Below are 22455 nucleotides of genomic sequence, written 5' to 3'. Positions count from 1 at the left end.
GAATCCAACTGGAATTAGGTATTTATACGTACCACTCAAGTTTTCCTTTTCTACTATATAGACACTATACAGTCTCATCATTTCACAACTAGACCACCTATTTTCACCACTCAGGACCACAACTTTCTATAGAATAGAGCACTATCACACGGCACTGAAGACAATAAGAATAACATGCACTTGGCCTCTCCATTTCTATTAGGTTCATAGACCTACAGGGTAACAGAGGTACTTTCTGTGTTATTTGAGATTTCTCACTTTAGCAAAAACCATGTCAACTGGAATGTATATCTCACCACCAAACAATCATGTATGAAGTTTATCCACATATTGGTTTGGGTTTACACCAATATGAACTAACAGAACTTAAATGTGTGATAATTAGGACTACAGGCCCAGCCCTAAATCATAAACGTTTTGTTTGTTCTTTTAATCTGTACGGCCTTGAGAAAGTCGTGCGAAGATTTCCCTTTACGACGAAACACGTGTCGGCTGTGAATTAAACTACTGAAAGACTCACTGAAATAAAGTAGACAAGGAAGAAAGAAAGAAACATCATTGTATCTTATTACATCTTAAGTGTGGAAACACTCATTTACATGTGTTAAACGTTATCATTACGTGTGCTAAGGAGTGGTTTGGTACAAGAAGTCCGGGGCCTGTTTTAAAGAAGATTTGTGGTTCTCTTTACCTTATAGCACCGTAAGATGGTGAATGCACAGAAATAGATTGTGTTAATGTTCTAAGTGGCGCCGAATAAACCGAATAACACCACAATCAAGTAGACTTAACCCTTTTGAAGTATGAACAGTTAAGTGGAAAAAAGGCTTTTATTGACTGAGATGGGGCACATAATTGCAATATATTATATTCTGGCCCACTGAATAATGCGACAAGGGAGGACCAAATTATGCAGAGGGTTAACTAAATAATGCAGCAAGAAAAGGCAAATTATGCGCCATATTCTGTGGCAGTACTACTGCAATACTTGGTCTTTTTTTACATATGTCTGGGCAAAGGATCCTCTTTGTTAGTGACAGTTTAACACCCAAATGCATCAATAGGAAACTGAAAGTGGACCAGTCAACTTTTGAAAAGGGCATTGCACTGTGCTGAAACACGCGTTGCCACATTTTTAGTAACTTTGATCAATTTGAGCTAGAACCAATTTTTTTCCGTAAAATCTGGAAAACATGCAGCACATGATGATGGATTATATGGCAAATCCAGCAAATCCATAATTCTGTATTAAAGGCCACGTCGCAGAATCTCATCATTCCAGTAGCCGTTTATATTATAGTACTTGTACAGCATTTAAAACTCCTATGAGGAACACTAAAGCCCTTATCCATTTGGGTAACATACTGCACTGTGTAGGTATATGGTTGTAACTGTGTTGTCTTTCCTTAGAGCCTACGTAGGAAGTAAGCCATGTTGTGCATGATGGCCACTGAGGGGCGGTTATTGTGTTATGCAATGTAGCGCTTAGCAGCATGATGGATGAGGAGGCGTGAGATGTAGATGTGCCTTTTTATAAATTGTGTTTTCCTGGCACCTCTGACTAATTCTGTATGTCCTTTTACTGGGTTGTCTTCTTCTACGCCCATAAATATCTTTATTAAGGGTCATGTTGCAAGTGTTTTTTTCTTCATAATTTTCTTACTATTCTTTCATTTTGCAAATGCAACCCAATCTTACTAATTAGTTGTAGTGAACTCACTGTTACTTTCTGTAGAGCAAAGTTGCTTGCAGGGAGCAAATTAGGGAACCCTTGATTACAAGGGGCCAAGGGATGAGGATAACAACTGTACTCATGCATGATACAGTCACCCAGAGTTGCATTTCTCTTGGGTTTCCATGAAGACTTCTAGTTTATTTTTATAGCTGACCTGCAGTGTGAATCGGTCTGGAGTTAAAACTTCTCACAGAGGACCTTCCAGTACAGCCACATCTAGAATACATCAGCAGCGGTAGTGAATAACAGCGGCATCAACAAATGAACTGATGAATAAACCGAAAAGAACTGTTTCAGCCTACTTGTAGGATAACCGGGTTGTTGGACGCAGCATTCATGAAGCAGAGAATCTGAGCGTTGCTACTTGCACACAAAAGAAGAAGAAAGAGTTTCAGACAGCATCCGGCGATGGTGAACGCCGGCCACTAAACACGCTGCCCAGTAAGGGGATACAAAGAAAACTTGCTGTATTCTTACAGGAATACTCACGAGGTGGTGAGTGAAACAATAGATTTGAGCAGGACTCCTCGATCTTAATGAAAGATTGTATTTAATGAGAAGAAACCCACAACAGTGTGATAAAATAAGGAAGCTTCCCACAACCCTCTTCTGTTGAAATCATGATAATGACAAAGCCCTGACGAGATTCTGGGAACTGACACCCCGGTTTCGAAATGCGTGGGCAAACAGGGAGGAGCAAATATTTCACTACAATATCAATGAAGAAAATCTGATGTGTAGACATATATAATTTTTTCATTAATTGAACTCCTCATTGTCTTACTTTGTCTATTCACTTTTTGACATTTGAAGTGTACATAATGTATTGTCTTGTTTAGAATTGTGTATGTTTGGGATGAATGACTGATAGGGATTAATTTTGATTTGATATATGTGTAATCCTAATGTGGATGTATAGTGTTGTAAATAGATTAACGTATAGTGGTCTTTTTTTGCATTTATAAATCTTTTTGAAAAATAACTCTAAAATATAAAAATGATCGGTATAAATAAAAATACCTCACCAAACTAAATAAAATATAGTTTGTTTTTTGAAGTAAAATTGTGAACAAGGGTGGAGGGGGCAATTTTGGTGTTTTTCTTTTTTTTTCTCCTACTTGTAGGATACAGCAAAAGGCTTCCCAATTATTTAATGTGCAGATTACTTACTTTCAATCTAAAGGTAATGTCTTTGTAAAAAAAAAGTATTTAAAATGATAAGCATATAATTAAAACTATCAATATAATTGAATAACGAATTTGAGAAATATAAGAGAAATACACATCAGCTGCATGCTATAATATCATGATAAAAACAAGAAATAGGTGCCCAGAGCTACTCCAAAATGGAGACTTTTGTAACATATTGAGTAGTGGCCTTCTGTCAACACAACCAAGGCAATTCGTTGTCACTTGTGCTCTTGCTTTAGTCGTGGTAGGGTGTCAGGATGAGCAGTCAGTCAGTCAAAAATAACCTTATTTGGTTTGTCACAACCATAAAGTGTACATATAAAAAAGGATTAACAGTTAAATATAAAAAGTACATATTCCTAGTCATGCTTTAAAATATTTACAGTTTATAAAAAATTCCCTTTCCAGCCCCAAACCTTGATCTTATTCTACTTTCGCGCGTAAGTTGTCTACTTGTGTCATAAATTTTACCCCACGGCTTATTAAAATGTTCGATGTGGCACCCATCCAACTCGTTACCGCCTGTCGGCAAGAACGAATATTTAAGTCCTTTAAGACTGATTTCAGCAATTTCATTCTTTCTTCTTTCACGGACTCGCACGTGGACATTAAGTGGCATAAAGTTTCTGTATGGTACCCACATAGACGGCATGTCTTTGCTTGCTGATTACTTTTCCAAGTGGGGACCAGATCCTTTGAGCAGTAATCACCTAGTCTGTATGCCATAAACTTCCTTTTCAGTGATAAACGGAAGTGGGCTGCTAAGTAGGGTTGTGGTTTTAGTCTTTTGTACGAATTTATTACAACCCATGCATGACGGCGTTTGTCCAATCTCCTTCTATCTTCCACAAAAGATAGTGACTTTGCCCTGGTGTTGCACGCTTTATTGAATGTTGTTCGTTCCAAATTGCTGTTCCAAACTTCCTCGATCTTTAATGTCTCCAGGCTGTTCGCAAATAGTCACCCCAAGTGTTTTTTTTTTTTTGGTCATATTGTGTGTTTATTTCCGTCCAGCATAAGTTGTTCAATGTTCCTATTTCTGATGTTCTAAATTTCCAGCACAATTTTGCAAAAATTGCTTTCTTTTGGTATTCTTGGTTTCGTAGGCCAAATTTTAAGCGTATTTGTGCTGGAGATGAGCCTTTAAAAAGATTGAAGACTGCTTTGTAAACTTTAATCTGTAATTTGTTTAAGATATTGGTTTCTTTTCCGTGCCATATTTCCAATCCGTAAGACAAAGTTGGAAGCAATTGTGCTGCCATTATTTTTAGGAGGTGTCCATGCGAGGGGCATTGCAGTTTCTTATAAAGCTGTTTATAGGCGAAGATTAAAGATTGGGCTTTAGCTGTGATGTCCCTTTTTTGATCCACCAAGGACCAATGTTCCCTCAAAAATGTTTCCTCTGTGCGCTGCAGCCCAGGCTATGTGCGCCGGGAACCAGACCGCAAGTGTGGGTGCAGCGCCAACTATCACTCCAAATTTTTGCTTAAAAAAGTGAAAGGGCGGTGCATTTCCACACCTGTAGCGGCACATAAAGTGTCTAAAGGCAGGTGTTCAATTTAGACTCCAACGATGGTACCTTAAAATTTTACTTAAGATCCTCAACTCGAGCACTGTTCATAGGGTGGAAAAATGTTAGGAGCCTATACAAGATCACATATATACAATACGCATGGATACGGCACCAGATGAATCTGGATGTGGACGGCTTGGAGAAGCCTATAACACCTTCGCTGCTGGGCACATTCCACCACTGTGCTGGGGGGAGGGGGGTCACGCACAGCGGCCCCGTGCTCATGACGAGCTCAGCTCGTCATGCAGCACAGTGCTCGTGTGCTCATGACAAGCTGAGATCGTCATGACCACACCCGTTTTCATAGAACGCTCGCACAGCAGGGGAATTAGCCCAGCATGCGAGCGTTGTAACGGTTATGACGAGCTCAGCTCATCATAAGCACACGAGCACCGTGGCTCATGACGAGCTGAGCTCGACATGAGCATCAAAGGAGTTAAATACACAAAGTGCAAGCACTGGGTCTAGCCTCAAAATGACCCTGACGCCTTTTCTTATTTTCCGGCTCCTGAAACTACTGAGCTTAAACACGGAGTTGCATAAAACCGTGTTCCAATTCTACCCCGCGCATTGTGTTGCAATGCCAAAGGAGTGTGTAGTAATTACAAGGTGACTGACCCAGCATCACCCAGCTTGTCAATGAGGTGCCTTACACAGTGTTTGGTTAAAGTTAGAATACCCTTTCAAGCAATAATATAGTAAATTACTTATGACACAATTCTGTCCCGAATCACTATCAGGAAAGTGTATTTGTTGTGCTTGATCCTATTAAAATAGAAAAGGTTGAAATAGAGGCGGCTTTCAGAAAGGAAACAGTCTATTGTGATTTAATGTGTAGTTCTCTGCTCATATTAGTTTGTTTTGCTTAATTTTTATTCTTCTTGAATCTGTACATTTGTGAGCAATAAAAGGTTCACACCTTTCAATTGTTGTCTAGTACCAGTGATCACTCATGTTCAAGTGTTAGTAGTTGAACAGTGGTTTTTGAAGGTAGATGTGAAGACATCTTTTTCAAAGAAACTCTTTGCAACACCATGTATTGCAAAGGAATTGGTCACTCTTCGGTATGCTTGAAGTGTTATGTAGATGCATTGTTAATTTCAGAACAATTTTATATGTAAAAAGGAAACATCATGAAATGCAATACAAGCTTTGTAAAGTATACACAGGCAACGCATACTAAAAGCAGATGTGAAATCACAAGTTCTACAGTTTAACTTGCAGTGCTAATATTGATTAAAGACTATGTTAATTCATTGTTATATTGGTTATGGATCAAAATATTGTTGGGAAGCAAAATATTGAGACGCATCAGACATAAGTATAGAAATGTCACACAAACACAAGGAAAATATGAAAATGTCACATAAGGAAAATTAAACTTGCCAGCTATCTTTTGCTGAAAAGAAAGCGGCACTCATAGTTGTTGAAATGTCACTAATAATTACACTGAAATCATGAAACGGTCACACAAAGCAATGTGAAACCTTGACAGCTATACATGTAATTTCTATATATGTTTCCCTCCTCTTTATGGCGTGATTTTGCTGGCGAGAAAGTGTTACTCACAGCCCTGCCAAGCACAACGCTTCAGGTGTTAGACTAACGCACTTCAGTGTGGTGGTCCTCACTGAAATGCAAATTCACGCACAATAGCCATAGCACCTGCCTCGGCTGTCAAGCCATAACGCCGCTATACTGAAACTGGAGTGGCAGCGCGCATGTGCGAGAGCGCTGCTCCTGGTATGCTTTGCGGGCTGCTAGCTACAATGTATTAGTTAAAATAGGAAGTAATCCTCAGAGCTTCCTGAGCATTACGCAGGACCTGGCAATGCCAGAGCAGTACTTACACCGCAGTGCGGTAATTCAAACATAATCATGAATGATCTTTGCCACCGCTGAGATCCAAACCCACGGACCTGTGGTGGCTGTTGGAGTCCAGAGCACGCACTGTGCAGCTGCTGATTCTGAATACAGCCCGGGTGGCACGTTTGCCGAGGGAGTCATTCGTTGTGGTCAGGAGGACTCTGCTTTCTATGATTTGAAAGAAGGCAAAGCTCTGGTAAAATAGGCTCGTCAGTGCTAGTTGGTAATTGTGCTCGTTTTTAAGATGCATGCATTTATTGAATATGCATACTTAAGCTCATGGTATTTAGAGAAAAAAACGTGCCTTGGAGTTAAAAACATTCCCAACTTCAGCCTAATCAATATCTAATCACTAGTGTATGATTTTTATTGATCCAGCTAGCTCTTTAGTGGGGCGATCAGTGACCCAGTTGTACCCCAGCAGAGCCCGAGGACAGGGCCGCAAGTCACTGACTCTGTGTCCCCTCCCCTAGAGAGCAAACGAAGACTTTAACATGTGAGGGGTGCTCCCTTTAACCTTTTGCAGTAACATTTCGATACCTGAAGCGGATACAACATTTAACAGTATTTAACATTATTCCTGCAGTGGTGAATATTGTAATGTCTTTCTATATCTCAAATCTTGCTGGCCACAGCCCACTTTCTCCACCTGTGGTGCCAGCAGAACCCCACCAAGCACCCTCTCTTCTTATGCTGCTGTCTGGCTGTTTTTTGGCTGCCTCCAATGCCACCTCATTGCCAAACACGTCCCTCAGCTGGCAATTACCAGAACTCCTCGGGTGATCCAGGCAGGCCCCCGTGTTATGACCGTTCGCCTGTATTGACCGCAACGCATCCGGTTCTGGCCAGGGGCTCTCAGGCCCCCAGGGCACGCCGGCAAAAAGATACCGCCGTCCACTGGGTCAGCCCTCCTACACACAGCCTCCACTTCAGAGTCTTCTCCTCAGGGGCCTCCGCACTAGTGCCTTGCTGCAGGCCTCACACAACTTTGTTTCTGCCGCTAGCCCTCTCTTTCGGCTCTCTGTCCTAATCCAGGTGGGAGTACCGCAGATGCCCACTATTAGCAAAGGAATGCAGAGTCAAACAAAACATGTTCTTTCAGAATCATCTGAAAGAATATGTCGCGCTTGAGATTGCCACATTACTTTTCCTAATAGTGCACAGCTGCGGAGCAGATTGTTTTTTATTTATTTATTTATTTATTTATTTGATGAGTTTTATACAGCAGTGGCTAGACCTGGAGGTATCAGGGCGCTTTACATACAAATCAGCGAGTTGCAAGTTACACAAATATAACATAAGTTGATATTTCATATTAAAAAAGGCATTCTGAGCTGCAGGGGGAGTGATGAAGGACTATCTGCATGGAAGAACGAAAGAGAAAACAAGTCTGAGTTAGAGTGGAAGGGAGGGGTCAGGGACCAGGATGTCATTCAAACGAGTTTATTTGTAGCGCACTTCTCGTCACCCCTGAGAGAATTCTGGAGCTGAATGTAGTTGAAGGAATAAAACAGACTGATGCACCAGAAGAGAGGAAGAACAAAACCTCCGTTTTGCAGCTATCAGCAAGAGGGTCTGTAATGCCGTACAATGACAAACAGTGCGAGACAATCTGACATGTGTGACAGGGAGGCGCACTGGAACAAGCAGAAGGTAATATTTCATTGTTTTTTAAGGAATACCTACTATTTCTACAGTGGTCTGCATCATAGTTTAGGCCACAATAAATACGGAGCATGGGAGGCGGGCAGTTGTGAAGGGCGAAACGCCTGAGAGGTGCAATCTTCTGTTGCCTACAGTTTAAGTTTTTTTCATCCAGACAGCGGTGCAATAGGTGTGGTGTTTTGCAACCAGCCATACATTATATATACTCTTTGGAATCCGCTATGCAGGGGCTCGGTGCAACAGAGTGGTGTATGAGTGGAGTTGTTCTCTTAACAATGAGATGGGCAAACCATATGAATGAATGCACAGAGATGGCATTTGATGTCTGGGGTAGCACAAGAACAAAGTATGGGAATTACATTATGAAATCAACCACAGCACCCGTCTGAGGAGTCCACCCGAGTTTGATTGGTACAACGTATAGAAAAACACATTATACAAAAAGATTTGAAGTTTGCTCAAACGGGACCACTTAATGGAACAGCCTCTAAGAATGCGCATTACACAGCCTGTCCATAGGAGGGGGGCATTATACCAACAAAAAAAAGTGTGTTGCTGAGGAAGCTAATAATGGCGGTCTGAGGCTTTTGAGGAATGCAGTATTACGAAGTTCTAAGATGACCGTGCATAACACAGGCAGACGTGTGAGAGTCTTGCGCACGGGTATATTTGTTAGCCAAAATTATACATCAACATCTCACACACGTTTAAATCGACTGCAATCAATGTTGTACTCCTCAGGTTAAATAGTACTCTAATACTTGTACTTGGGTTACCTTGAAAAGAAAATCCTATAGACATCCGGAAATTCATTAGCACCTCACCTCAAAGATTCTGTGCCTTTGTAAGAGTATTCATGTTTAATTGCAGCGCATGATGGGTCTGCGATTCACATGAATACTTTCACAAAGGCCCACAATCTGCCCCCAGCTGTGCGCTATTAAGAAAAAAACGTAGTAAGTGCAGGCGTCACTTGCTCGTGTACCAGAGCCCTCCCTAGCCATTCAGGACATGAGGGAGACACTTTCCTGATGCGGCGGGAATGGTCTTAAGAGCTGTGTTGTGTGTGTGCGCTGCAATTGAGACACTGCGCGCTCAGGGGGACTTCAGTGCGCGCGCACTCACCCGCGCACGTTCTAGGGAACAGTGCCAAGGACATATTTCTGCCCACTTTGATACCCAAATATTTATATGAGTTTTTTTCCTCAATTTGTGTGTTCTTTGCGTACCATTTATATTTTCCTCGCCTGGGGCCCGCTAGTCTCACCACCTTGGTTTATGTTTTGTTTAATTCCAGGCCTAATAGGTCGAAGTAGTCGATTAGTTTATTTATGACCCTTTGCAGGCCTATCGGAGTTTGGCTCACTACCACAATGTCGTCCGCGTATTGCAGGAACTGGATTGGCTCGTTTGCCAATTTTGGTGGATGACCATTTACTTGTAGCAGGTAGTTGTTTAGGTCTGCTAAGTATAAATTGAATAAGCATGGTGAGAGCACACAGCCTTGTTTTAATCCGTTGGTTATATTTGTTTGTGACGATATTCTTCTCCCATCTCCGAGTTTTACTGTGGCCCATGTACCACTATATAAAGATATTATTGTGTCTATTATTATCTGGGGGAGGCCCCATGCTTCCAATTTTTTCCACAGACGATTGCGTGGCACTCTATCGAAAGCTGATTTCAGATCGATATAACATGCCAGTAATCCTGCCTTCTTCTTTTCTGCTATCTCTATTAAGATCGTCAGTGCTGAGAGGTTTGTGATGGTACCCAAACCTTGCCTGAAGCCTGTTTGAAATTTTGGAATTATTTTATTTTCATTTTTCCATTCCTGTAAGTGACGTAAAATGCAGGAGGCAAAAAGTTTTGCCTCTACGTCAATTAGGGCTATCAGCCTATAATTCCCAAGTTCTGTTCTACTACCGTTTTTATAGCTCGGATGGAAGAGATTTCTGCTCCAAGACCGTGGCGTCTTATCACAAAACAATTAGTTAATAAGGGGTGTGAGATAATTGGCCCAGAAATCGGGGTCTTTTTTTAAAAGGGCATTTGGCAGCCCATTTGGTCCTACGGCACCTTCGGCTTTCAATTTTTTGATCAAAAATGTTGTATATTTTACTGATGTTAATGGAAATAGACCTTCCGGTTCCCAACTGATTAAATCTTCTTTCTGTTCGTTTAATTTGAGAGTGGTTTCCTCACTTTCTAGTTCTTTTCTTTTCACTATATCTATACTTGCTTCTTTGCACGTGTTTTGGTTCGTTAAGGTGTTGTACAAGATCTCAATGTGTTGTAGCCAAGTTGTTTCGCTTATTCCTGAATTCTGCTGGGTTCCTGTTCCCTTTGATAGTTTATTTACTAGGCGCCCAAATTCACTGCTGTTTGGTAATTTGCTTGCCCATAGCAATTCCTCCCATAGTTTATCTCTGTATTTCCTTTTTGCATCTCTACATTCTTCCTTGTATTTTTTTCTCCCTTTTTGAATCTTGCTGTTATCTGTTATTCTCCCATACTTTATCTCTGTATTTCCTTTTTGCATCTCTACATTCTTCCTTGTATTCTTTTCTCCCTTTTTGAATCTTGCTGTTATCTGTTTCCTTTCCCATTCTATTTGCTATAGCATTTCGTCTTACCTCCTTTGCGATATTTCTTTTTTTGTCTCTTAGCTGTATAGTATACCATGGCTCCTTGTTGGGTCCATACGTACTTTTGCCTACTGATTTAGCTGGAAATTTATCTAGCAAAGACGTATGCATATTCTCCCAATCTTTTGCCAATAAATGTGCCTCCAAGGCCCCAGTATTCTCTACATGCGTATACACTGTATCCATTATCTCTTTAATTATGGTTCCTCTCTATTTAAGTTTCCTTAAACTGTGTACTTCTGGCATTACGGCTAGGGATGCTGTACTCACTTTTTGCTGTATATTTAGGTTTAATACGGTTTCTTGAGGGAAATGATCGCTCTCCGGCCGTGTTAAAATGCAGAAGTGATCAATCAGGTGTATGAGGTCTTTGCTGATTATTGTGTAATCTATCGTGGAATTTTTATTTCCACAAGAATAGGTAGTTCTTGCAGGTTGATCTCCCTTAATATTTCCGTTTAAAGTCACTAATCCCAGGGATTCCAAGTCATTCCATATTTTTTGGATTCTACTTTTGATGTCCTTGCCTCCTGTCAGATTGCAATTGAAATCGCCTGTGACGATCATCTCGTGATTTTGATGTGTTACTTGTAATGTTTTTATTATGTTTAACAAATCTGACAGTTTTTTTTAGGGTTCTACTGCTTTTCTGGGTGAATGTATATGTTTAAGACCAGTAACTTCCACCCCACTCCGTTTGTAGGTTGTTTACTTTCTAGTTTTATGACTTGTATCCAGTTTACTCCGGGATCCATTTCCTCTACCTTCCAATCGAATTCAATTGTTATATATATGGATAGACCCCCCCTTGGGTGTCCATACTTGGCGATCTTTTCTGCCATTACATGATGTTCTTCATATCCTCCTATGTGTCTTGGAGTTATATTCCATGTTTCTTGCAGGAGGATTATATTAAATTTAATCAAAAAGGAGATGGTCTCTTGGTCTTGTTCCATTTCTTTAAAACCATGGACATTCCAGCAGCATATTCTTATTCTTCTCTGCCTATGCTTAAATTCCTCAATATTTTGCTCCTTGCTGTCTGTAGTGTTTCCATCAGGATCGACATGAATTCAATGCGTAAGGTATCCAGGACTAATCATGGTTTCCCTCGGGCTGGAGATGCAGCTGTCTGGGGTTTGTGCTATTCAAACATGGATCCCTGCTTGTTTGTTGGGTGGTGGTCTTATTTCTTGCTCCCATAAGAACGGAAGTTGTCTTTCCTTTTGTGTTTGTGAATTGGGGTGCCACGTTGTTTAATAGCGGGTATGGGTATTTTATGGGCATTGGGTATGCTAGTATTATGCCCCACGCTGCAAAGACTGCTCTTGTGGAAAAAATGAGCTCGGCTATCTCTTTTGATGCCCATGTTGTGCTACTTACTTACAAGTCTGTCTCTTTATTCATTTGGACAAATTCTACCGCCAGAAGTTCTGCCGACGTTATTTCCCTTAATTTGGGAATCTCTCTGAATAGGCGCATTATATTTCCCCTATTCAGAGTGTCCAATTTCCCTTTTGTTAGATATTCTGGCCTGAATATTAATTTACATCCTAGGTCTAATGAATCCATTAGTCACTTCTGATTTTGATTTAATTCTGTATTTTCCCGGGCCAATTCCCGCGGGTTATTTTGTCTTGTGAACTCTACGATGGACCTTTCTAATGAGGGAGGCCTTGTTGATGTGGCTACCTCATCGATTTCCCCTGTTTCCGTCTCTGCTGTTCTATGGCTTGTGGCTGACCTAGCGTTATCCCTATATTTATTGTCAGCCGGTGCGTTGCAGGTCCTTCCTTTTTCCCCCAAGGTAATTATTAGTTGGGTATCAGTACTTATGGGTTGTTCAGCTTGAGGCTCATAACTTCTATCTTTTTTCGTCAGGTCTGGTTTCTTATCATTTCTCCTTGCGATCGATTTTGTGAGGTTTTTAATTCGAATTGTTTTTTTTGTGTTTGTGCATTTTCCAATAATATTGTTTCTCTTTCATGTTTTTCTATTATTGGTTTATGAGCGGATCTCTTTTGTTTATTTCCTGATTCATACGCTTTATTTTTTGTTTTATTTGTTGTTTTTGCACCTGCGTTCTGTCCACTTTTTGGTTTGCTTTGTGTATTTTCTGGTGTTGTCTGTTTGTTTTCCCTGGAGGTGCTAGGAGACCCCATGTTATCTGATATATTTGTATCTTAGTTATTTGATTCTCCTATTGCGGATTCTTCTGCCTGATCAATACTGCTTTTGTTCCACTTTTGTGTGAATATAGCATGAGTTTGACTTTTTTCCTGCTTTGTTTTTTTAGTGGCGTTCTTCCTAGCTTTCCGCGCTCGTTTACGTTGTCTTTTGGTTTGGTTCTCTAATGCACCCGGTGAGGATGAGGCTCTGCTTTCACTAGGCTCTTTTCCCTCGTCATTTGTTTTGTTTACTTCGTTATGTTTGTGGTGTCTTCAGGTTCAATGAATGATCTCATATTTTTTTGCTTTTCGATCTTTAATTCATCTGTTGGCCTTGTTATTTGTGTTACTCGTAGGATTTCAGACAATATTTCTGGTAGGGAAGCCAGTTTATCTATTATTGTACCGCATCCACAACTTTGATCCAGTGGTTTATATTTAGTTTGAGTTTCATTGTTTATCCCTTTAGTGATTTGGGCTGAGATTGTTTCTAATTTAGTGTTTATTCCCGCTATATGTGTTGCAATTAAATTCATTAGGTCTACCCGGACGTCTAATTTGTCGGATTGGAAGTTTAAAACATCAATTGCTTGCTGTAAGCTTTTTAGTAGTGATTCACTCCAAATGGCGGGCTGTGTGTTATTCGGCTGCATCGAAATCCCTGATATAGAGTCAAATCCGCTTGCCGATGAGATTGGAATTGGGGACTGTGTTTTTATGTTTCCTTGTGGTTTGCCTCTTTTCTCATTGTAATGTTCCTACCAACGGATGGGACTGGGTATGGTTTTTATGGGAGTTAAAACAGCTTCCCTCTCGGCTCCCTTTTTCCTTTTTTCCAGCGGGTCAGTTTCTTTGTATTTCGCTATCCTATTCGCCCCTGCTTCCTCGTCATTTTGTGTGTTTAGTTTTAATACCTTAATGAGTTCTTCTTCCTCAGAAATTGAAAAGGATCTTGTCCAGTCTATCTTTTGGGTACTGCCTTGTAGTTTGGCTTGGCACCCGATTTGACTTTGGTCATTTTTTGATATTTGACTTTTTCCTTTTTCTTCTTTGTTCCCTTTGTCTGGCGTGGACATGAGTTGGAGAGTGGGTGCGTGTATCTGTGCTGTAGTTTTTAACAGCCATTTTTTAATTGCTGATTTCTCTTTGGCTAGTGTACCTGTACTACCTTCCAATTCATTTCCTCTTTTATGTTGTGGCTGTTGTGGTTGTTCTATCAATGGTTCCCGTTGTATCTGGCCTTTTACACCCAGATTGTTTGGTGTTATTAAATGTATTGGTTTTATTGGACTTTGTAGGCTTTGAGCCTCTTCTGTCGTTACATAAATTGCCGCCATTGGGTCCTTTAAGAACTGAAATTTACGTTTCACGTTGTTCTCCCCGAACTTAAATGGTTCTGGTTCTGGTGTTGAGAGTGGAATCAAGCTCTTATTTTGCAAGTTGGAAATCTCCTATATTTTACTTTTATTTGCGAGTTTGGTTTGATCTCTTGTGACCGCTCTTCTCCTGTTTTTGTGGGTGGGCACTTGGCGGACTTTTCCCGACCGCATATCCCCAGTTCTTTAATCAGACTAGGGTTGATACTGGTCCAATTGTCACTTCTCTTGCTCAATACCGCCTTATTGAGCCCCGTATTCCACCACTTACAAGCACTTGCAAACACGAACTGGTTCAGCGCCCTCTATGTCCGGCAAGATGGCTGATTTCACCTTGCCCTTGTTGTTACCTACAGCCTGGCATATAACACCAATGTCTCAAATGCCTCCTACTGATGTGAACAAACAATGCAGCTCACTCCACTCTGCTCCCACTGTCGCTGCCCTCTTCTATGAGACCCCTACTGCTCTACAACCCAGCCGGGGGAGCAGAGGGGAAGAAGGACTGGAGGACTAGAGGTCCAAGCAACCGGCAACCAGGGAGTATAAAGTCAGTGCAGTTGTCTAAAAAGAAAATTGCTAGGCCTCTCGTGGCCTCTCGTGCCCCCCCCCACCCCCGACCTCTTACGTCCCTGCTGCCCCCTGTTCCCTTTTTCCCTTGTGACCTTATGGCGTCCTAAGTGACGTCCTATGGTGCTTTAGGGTGGGATTTCTGGGGCTTTCTGCGGTTGTCTACAAATTTTAATGTGGCTCGCGGTTTTGAGGCACTTGTGGCTCTCACCTCTGTCAGCGCTGCCTCCGCCTCCACCGCCGCCGCTGCTGCTCCAATGCTGGCGATGTGAGAAAGGAGGAGTAAGAAGCCGAAGTTTGGCACCCTGCCGCCGGCTCTCCCGGCGGTCAGCTGCCAGCGCCCAGCTCCCTGCAGCTCCCGATGACAACGAGGAGGTGCGGTTCAGCGGGCTCCGACGGACTCCTCTAGCTTGGTTCGACACGGTGCACAAAGCACGAAGCACCCGGTTCCCGGTCCCTGGCACACGGCGCACGACCCAGCTCAGAAGCGCCACCTGTAGCTCCTGTCAGTTCTCCCACACAAGTCTGACTGGGGGGGTTGGTTAGGTGTCAGGATGAGCAGTGTGGTTACCAGATTGTGAGTGTGTGTTTCAGGATGAGGGGAGTGTGTATGTTTGTGTGCCAGCTGGAATGAGCCAAAAACGTGTCTGAGTGTGTGTGTTTGTGTGAGTGTGAGTATTTGTGTGTGTGTTTGAGTGTGTATCAATATAAGGATTATGGAAAATGGTACAAGTGCAGTTACATGATATCAGGTCTCTTTCAGTAGCAAGCTTACCCAGTTTCTGCAGGATCTGACCTCTGATCTGGATGCAGACAGACTGAACCAGGATCCGGTCATTCTCCTCTGCATATATCCACGTGCCTACAAAAGAAGGGAATAAGAGTACAGTCAGGGGTATTTACTAGCAATCCATAAAGGAAGAGATTCCACAGAAGTCAACATGGCTAATCTCACGTATTTCTCAGAGTGTATATTTGGCATTTCAAAAAGAATATCAGTGGCTTGTGGTCGTTTTCAGAGTGAATGCCAACCCCCTTTATACTTCTAAACTTTTGCACAGGCTATGTACGAGAGAGCATTTCTCTTTTCAATAATCAAGTATAGTTGCTCCTGTTGTCTGAATGTATGCGAGGCAAGCAAATTGTAGTTTTACATCTGCTTTTCCACACTAAAACCATCCAAATGCTTTATTTACTGGCATCAGCTGTAATAAAAACTGGTAAACCTGGAACAGATGGTTGCAAAACTGGTGGCTCCATCAACCCTCTTTTTAACGGTCTGAAAGTCATTACGTGTTCTTCACCCGAGACAAACGCCACACTTTTCTTAAGAAATCTAGTACGTGGTTGAACAATTGGGGCAACATTTGGAAAACGCACAATAAAACTCACAATGCTCCAGGAAAGACAGCACTTGATCTCTGCCTCTGGTTGCTGGATCTTCACCTTCGGACTTCAATAAACCTAGCCTGGGCGTTACTCCTTCATATGAATTGAGATGCCCCAGATAACCAATGTGGAGTTAGAAAACTTTCATTGGTTTTTGAGTAGTTCTAATCCTCTCTCAAGCAACAGTGCCACTATACCATTGAGTCTGTGATCATGCTGTTTCTAGTCACTTCCAAACAGCAGAATGACATCTTAAAAAGCTAAACACCTTCACACCCTATGAATAAACTATGCACTAGCCACAATGAAATGGCTACTGCTGATGCCAACCATGAATGCCCTTTTTAAGTCGAGTCTAGACAGCGCTCTGCGCTGTTTGGAAGATCTGTTGTATGTACTTTGTGTGGCTTTGGCGCATTACCCTAGGACACGTCTACTTTCGCTTTTGTTATGGACTACTTTTTTTTTTTAGCAACTGCCTCTTTTTAACTGTCTTGATAGAAAATGACCAGCAGAGGTCAATAAAATACCAGAATAGCTTTACTCAGGATAATGTGCTTCATAGCTAAAAACGTATAAGGTCCCAAAGGCAAGACCTATTGCATTACAAATGTTTGTTCTTAATTGAAAATTGCATTTGGGATGTCATTCTCAGTCAGATTGTGTCACTCCTCAACAAATAAAACCTGATAATAGGTGGGATATGTGCCTGCCTTGATAAAAACACTTTGCATGATGGCCGTCTTGTCATCAATAGGAGGGGAAAAGTCCACACATATGGTCTGGTTTGGACTGTGTTACTCAATGTAGACACTCAGCTCCTCATTCCTCTTCTGCGCTATGATATTGGTGACAGCCATTACTTCCTCTTCCCTTTGCTCTGCTTCTTCATCATCAATACTTCTCCACTAAACACATTACCTGATGGAATTAGTGCAATATATCATGACATTTAGGCACTACCCACACTTTACCATACATACTCTTCCACTTATGATCAAACTCCTATTAAATCTATTTCAATGCTCCCATAAGCTCCTCGAGTCAATCTAGTTCCAAACAGCGTCCTTTTTGCCCTACTCTCTTAAATATTTTGTCTCAGATTACAGAGATATGATAAATTAATATTATACCACCCACCAGCATTTTAGCATTCGGATCGCTACACAATCTGCCTTCTTCTGGCACGTTCTTCTTACACACTGTCAGGATATTGACATGCCACTCTCTCCAAACTTTCCTGAAACTCACCTGGAGTCATGATATTAATCCTTCACTTGCTGCAACTACCACAATATATTCTGAGCTAAAATGACCAATTGCCCTACAACTGCTACACTCTTTTTTTCCACACCGAGCAAAATTGAGTCTGTCATGTGTCTTGGCGACACACATTTTAAAATTTACCAGCCAGAATTTGTGTACTGAACAATTTTCTACTCCCAGTTCTTCCACTCAGTCTTTCAGCGCAAACAGTACAATCTTCTCTATACTCTTATTGTGAGCCTTTGCTACTTCCTGCGAGCACTCAATGGTGTTTGCAATGTACACATTCACTGAGGGATTTTTGCATGTCTGTATCTACAGTAGATATTTTGACAAATCATCTCACCAGTAGCGGATCACCTATCAGTTGGTAAGTTTTCCAAAGTACACTGCTGCTGAAATCACACTGAGCTTTGCCACAGATGTATCAAATGTCACCACTGCCACAGAACCACTGAGGAGCGTCTATCTCTCTTGACATTACTATTATGGCCACTGAAGTGTTTCTCTAGTCTTTTTACTGCCTCCTCATTTTCATAGTACTCCACACCTGCAGGAGGCTAGCACACGAACACGTCTTTCAAAATATTCTCTCCCTCCATGCTCTGGACGTTTTGAAACATCCATCTTTTCCTGATCAGATGAAAAGAGAAAGAATCTGTGGCCCCTGCACCACACTGATGGCCCTAGAAAAGTCCCTCCAGCACACTGGAGATTCTTCATGTGCTTGTAGGGATCGTGGGAATGGCATTCCTGACTCCATAGCAAATGAGACTATTACGTAATACATTGAAATGAGAAATAACATGCTCTAGTAAATCAGAAATCAAAATAGTGGAAAGTGGTGTCATTAATGAGCACTATTGCACCATTTCTTTACTAAGCGTTGTAAATATTGTCTCAGGTTTTCTTTTAGCATCACTGTACACAAATGAGATGGTACCCCCAGGAAAGAGATTATGTGCACCACAGCTTCTTCTTTACTTCAGCTGGTAAGGCTACACCACTGGCTTTATGTCTGGTGTTTTGTAAGAGACTGCTATTGAAGAACAAGCACAATCCCAATGAGCGACACCTTGCTGGATCTGGGATCGGTGCTCAAGGAAGGATGATGGGTAGCAGTATGTGGCTGTGAGATAATCGCACCAGACGCCATGGTGGTCCAAACTTTCCTAAATCGCTTACACATGCAGATCATATTTAGCACTCAGCCAACCACAGTGGGATGATATAACAAGTAAGATGGCTGCCAAGCACCATTCGATATCAGATGTTGTCAAATGCTCGCTGCATGTTCCTTTCTGTGAATCTAGACCGCAATGCTCCTGATGAAGTTGCATTGCCTGGCCCAGGCCCAACAGATCGATGAGCTTTGCTCCCACCTCAAAGATCGATGCTGCCCGTTCCTCCCTATGCAGCTTGCCCACAAAGATTCAGCACCTCCTGTGGAAATTGGCTGCAGGATGAGGCTACAATTAATGTCTTCTTCTGTTCACCTGTTTAGATACTAAAGCTAATGGGCAGGGATTCTCCACAGATTCTCCACGGATTCCATGCAGTTTGACAACTCATTGCTAGCATTGCAAGCTCTGAGTCACAAGTGAAGTAAGAAGCTCTTAATTAGAAACCCAGACAGGAACAGGTCACACAAAATGTAAAGCTGATTACCTATGTAAAGGACTGGGCCTGCCTTCTTTAGGCAGGCACTGCAAAGCTTCTAAAACCAATGTTCTAAAAATAATTCCTCTAAAGACAAGATAAATAAATGTTATTAATTTAAAAATATATTATTCATTGATTAGAAATAATACACACAACTGTGCATCATGCAAGGTTTTTTGTAGTCTAATAACAGAGCATTTCCTACGATAGGGTAGGGTTTCATCATTGGCCCGGATAGTGACACTCAGAAGACAAGTTGTTTCAACAAGGTGCTGCAGTCCATTTTTATTTACTCCATAAAAAAACGTAATCACCATACTTCAGAGATGTTAAAGAACATTTCTACAGGGTGTCTGTTTGGGCACAGATCTGCCTCTCACTATGATCAAGTAGAGCTTTCATACCATACTCTATAGACTAGTGCTGAAGGGTAATAAAAGAGCCACGACCAGAAGGAAAACAAACAATTCCCTGATATAAAAGGTTAACTCAACATAATGAAAAGCGGCTAAGAGATGCAAACAATTAATACAATTACATGAAAATCTTTTTTTAAAAACATTCAGAAAGCTTCTGGTCAGTTCTAAATGTGGATGCTGTGAGTGAATTTTTGTATGCCCTCATATCTGAGGCCACATATCACCATGGTACTGCCAGTTGGGGTGAGACCCTTGCTCCACTGTTATACGAAGGGCCACTGGAATTATGCGATTGTGCAGCCACAGCATTTTTTGTATATTTATAGAATTGCCACATTTACCACATGATCCATAATCTGCTACATAATCTACATATGTTAACAAAAAATTGTATCTAGTTCAAAAGTTACTAAAAATGAAACAACACGTGTTGCCACGCAGTGGATGGCCCTTTGCAAAGGTTCACTGATCAGCTTTCTGTTGCTTATTGATATATTTGAATGTTAATCTGCTACTAATAAGATGCAAAAAAATGTCCACACCGTGTTTACAAGTGTAAAAATGATAAAATAATGATGTAATACTATCACAAAATGTGCTGCACAATGCCCCATAATTTGCCTTTTCTTGCTGCATACGTTTTTCAACCCTGCAGCATAGTCCAGTGACCCTGCTTATAGCTATGTTCCTATATTGATAGTGCGCACTGCGTCACTGGAACCAAGCTATACATGGCTGACGAGAACTAATTAAGGCGAAAACTGTCCTGGAATGCTTGTTCCATTTCTTCAGGGATGACCTGGCTTGGCAGTATGGTCTACTCTAGACTGTTCCCATTAGAGCAGGGTCAAAACTGATTTGCATGTAGCTGGGTCCAAACTGAGGTGGCATGGTGTGGAAAATAGAGGTGGACTGGAATGCAGCTCTGAATAATTATTAGTGGCTGAGATTAGGGGTGGGAGGGAAGCTTCGCTCTGCCGGCAGTGTCTGCAGTTTTCACTACTCCGCGCTCTGCTTGGAGCACAGAGTTCAGAAAAAAACTGTGTGAACTGCAAAAGCAAAGTTTGCTGCCTACCATTATTACCTCTGGGCAGTAGCATGTGCACACTTTCAAGATGGCCGCTGGTTAATCTTAACCTTTTGTCATTCAACTATTTCCATGGCTCATCCCACCCCACATATTCTCCCAGGCCTTACTATGTGGAGAGAGGCTCTGATGTCCCTGCTTGAGCTCCGCCTCTGATGTAGGGCTGGCTGCTTTGAACCAGCAGTGGCAGTGGCAAACCTAAGCTATGGGCACCGGTACCTGGAAGAACCATTACCAACCACAAATTGGTAGCACGAGTCCCCTGGCTGCACTGCTGGGGCTAAAGAGAGGAGGTGACCCACCGCTCCCAGTGTCAGCAGCAGTACCTGGGACATGATTGACAGTGCCGCAGAGTGAGAGCAGCCCCTGACACCCTCCCACTGCACAGGCCTCGGATGTGATTGTAAAGGAGCTTGAGCAGCTCTGGACTCGGAGTAACGCCGGTAAGCAAAGCGACCTACACTGACTTGTGTGTCATGGGTGGGGTGTTTATTGTTTAGGCTGTTTAATAGCGCTTACTGTATTTCGCTTTCATGTCGCCGGACCTCCTTTCCTTAACTTGAGTCACGTGCTCCAAGTGCCTTGGCCGATGTTTCATGCCTCCTTTGTGGGTACACGCCAAGAAGTCCCAACAGGGAGCTGGAGATGCTGAGATGGGTGGTGATCCAACGTCAGAGCGGACTTTGTTGTCTCTGACACCTAAGCAAGCTCTGCACTTTACATCAGGTTGCCTACTATGCCCAGTGTGGAACTTCGCGGAATTAGGCAGAGTTTTTTTTGTCACTCTGTGGAATTCCATAGAGTGGAACTCCGTGAGCTCCTCACGGGCCTAGCTGAGACTAGTTCAAGCATGGCATTGTGACAAAAACTCCTAGGCAATGTCAATAAAGCAAACAATATACACAGTATCTATGACATTAAGAAGACCAAGGAAGACGGAAAAAATATATTCAAAGTTGTTACCGTTTTAATAATTTCTTCTCATATTATCTAAACACATGATATTTATACAAAACATTTAAAAAATGAAATACAATATGTAACACATCACATTTAATCAATATGTATCAATAAAAGGTTAAAAAGTGGCAATATCTTTATTAACTTTTTAACCCTTTATTTATACATATTGATGTGATGTGTTACATATTGTGTTTCATTTTTTAAATGTTTTGTATAAATATCATGTGTTTAGATAATATGAGAAGAAATTATTAAAACGGTAACAACTTTGAATATATTTTTTCTGTCTTCCTTGGTCTTCTTAATGTCAGATTATTGTGTATATTGTTTGCTTTATTGACATTGCCTAGGAGTTTTGGTCACTACCATTTAAGTCCCTGTCCTGGGAATTGAACTATCCACTGTTCTGGGGGTCCTTGTTTTTTCTCATTAGTTCAAGCAATCCATCCATCACTTTATTTGTATCCTGTACTATTAAAGGCCCCCGCTTTGTAAACATACCTGTTCCTCCACTGTTGTTTATAAGACTGCCGAGGATGTATTCAGCTTTCAATAGTTTGCCTGGAAATACAAAGAAAAGACAAACTGATAACATGAAATGCAGGATGGTAATCCCTGTTTCAGTCTTACACATGCAAAAAAAACTTCCAAGACATAAAGTAGCAACGTTTCAAATAATTCGAAAGCATGCCAACATTATTTCGCCTTCTCTTACATCATGAATAGTTTTCACTCACAGCTCCCTGAGATAAAAATTAGCAAATTGCTGACTGTAACCTAACAGCAATATCATTGGTATACGTCGTTGCGGTAGAGCAATTATGTGGTGGTGGCTCTGCAACTATTACGTTCAGGTTTTGCTCTATTTTGAAGCCTT

At 41.5% G+C, this 22455-nt stretch overlaps 1 protein-coding gene across 1 annotated transcript in view; it reads right to left on the bottom strand.

The window, feature by feature from the left end:
* The window catches only part of ALPK1 (alpha kinase 1), a 314892-nt gene that overhangs the window by 73678 nt on the left and 218759 nt on the right, over window positions 1-22455 (bottom strand). Inside the window, exons 6-7 of the mRNA XM_078676727.1 lie at window positions 22080-22139; window positions 15568-15654 (exon numbers count right to left, since the gene is read on the bottom strand). Of these exons, the coding sequence (XP_078532853.1) occupies window positions 15568-15654; window positions 22080-22139 (147 nt within the window). The remainder of the gene's footprint in view (window positions 1-15567; window positions 15655-22079; window positions 22140-22455) is intronic.

This window comes from Lissotriton helveticus, chromosome 2_1 (assembly GCF_964261635.1).
Source record: "Lissotriton helveticus chromosome 2_1, aLisHel1.1, whole genome shotgun sequence".
Lineage (NCBI taxonomy): Eukaryota > Metazoa > Chordata > Amphibia > Caudata > Salamandridae > Lissotriton > Lissotriton helveticus.
The sequence above is the reverse complement of the archived record's forward strand: the minus strand, read 5'-3'. Positions and strand labels throughout refer to the sequence as shown.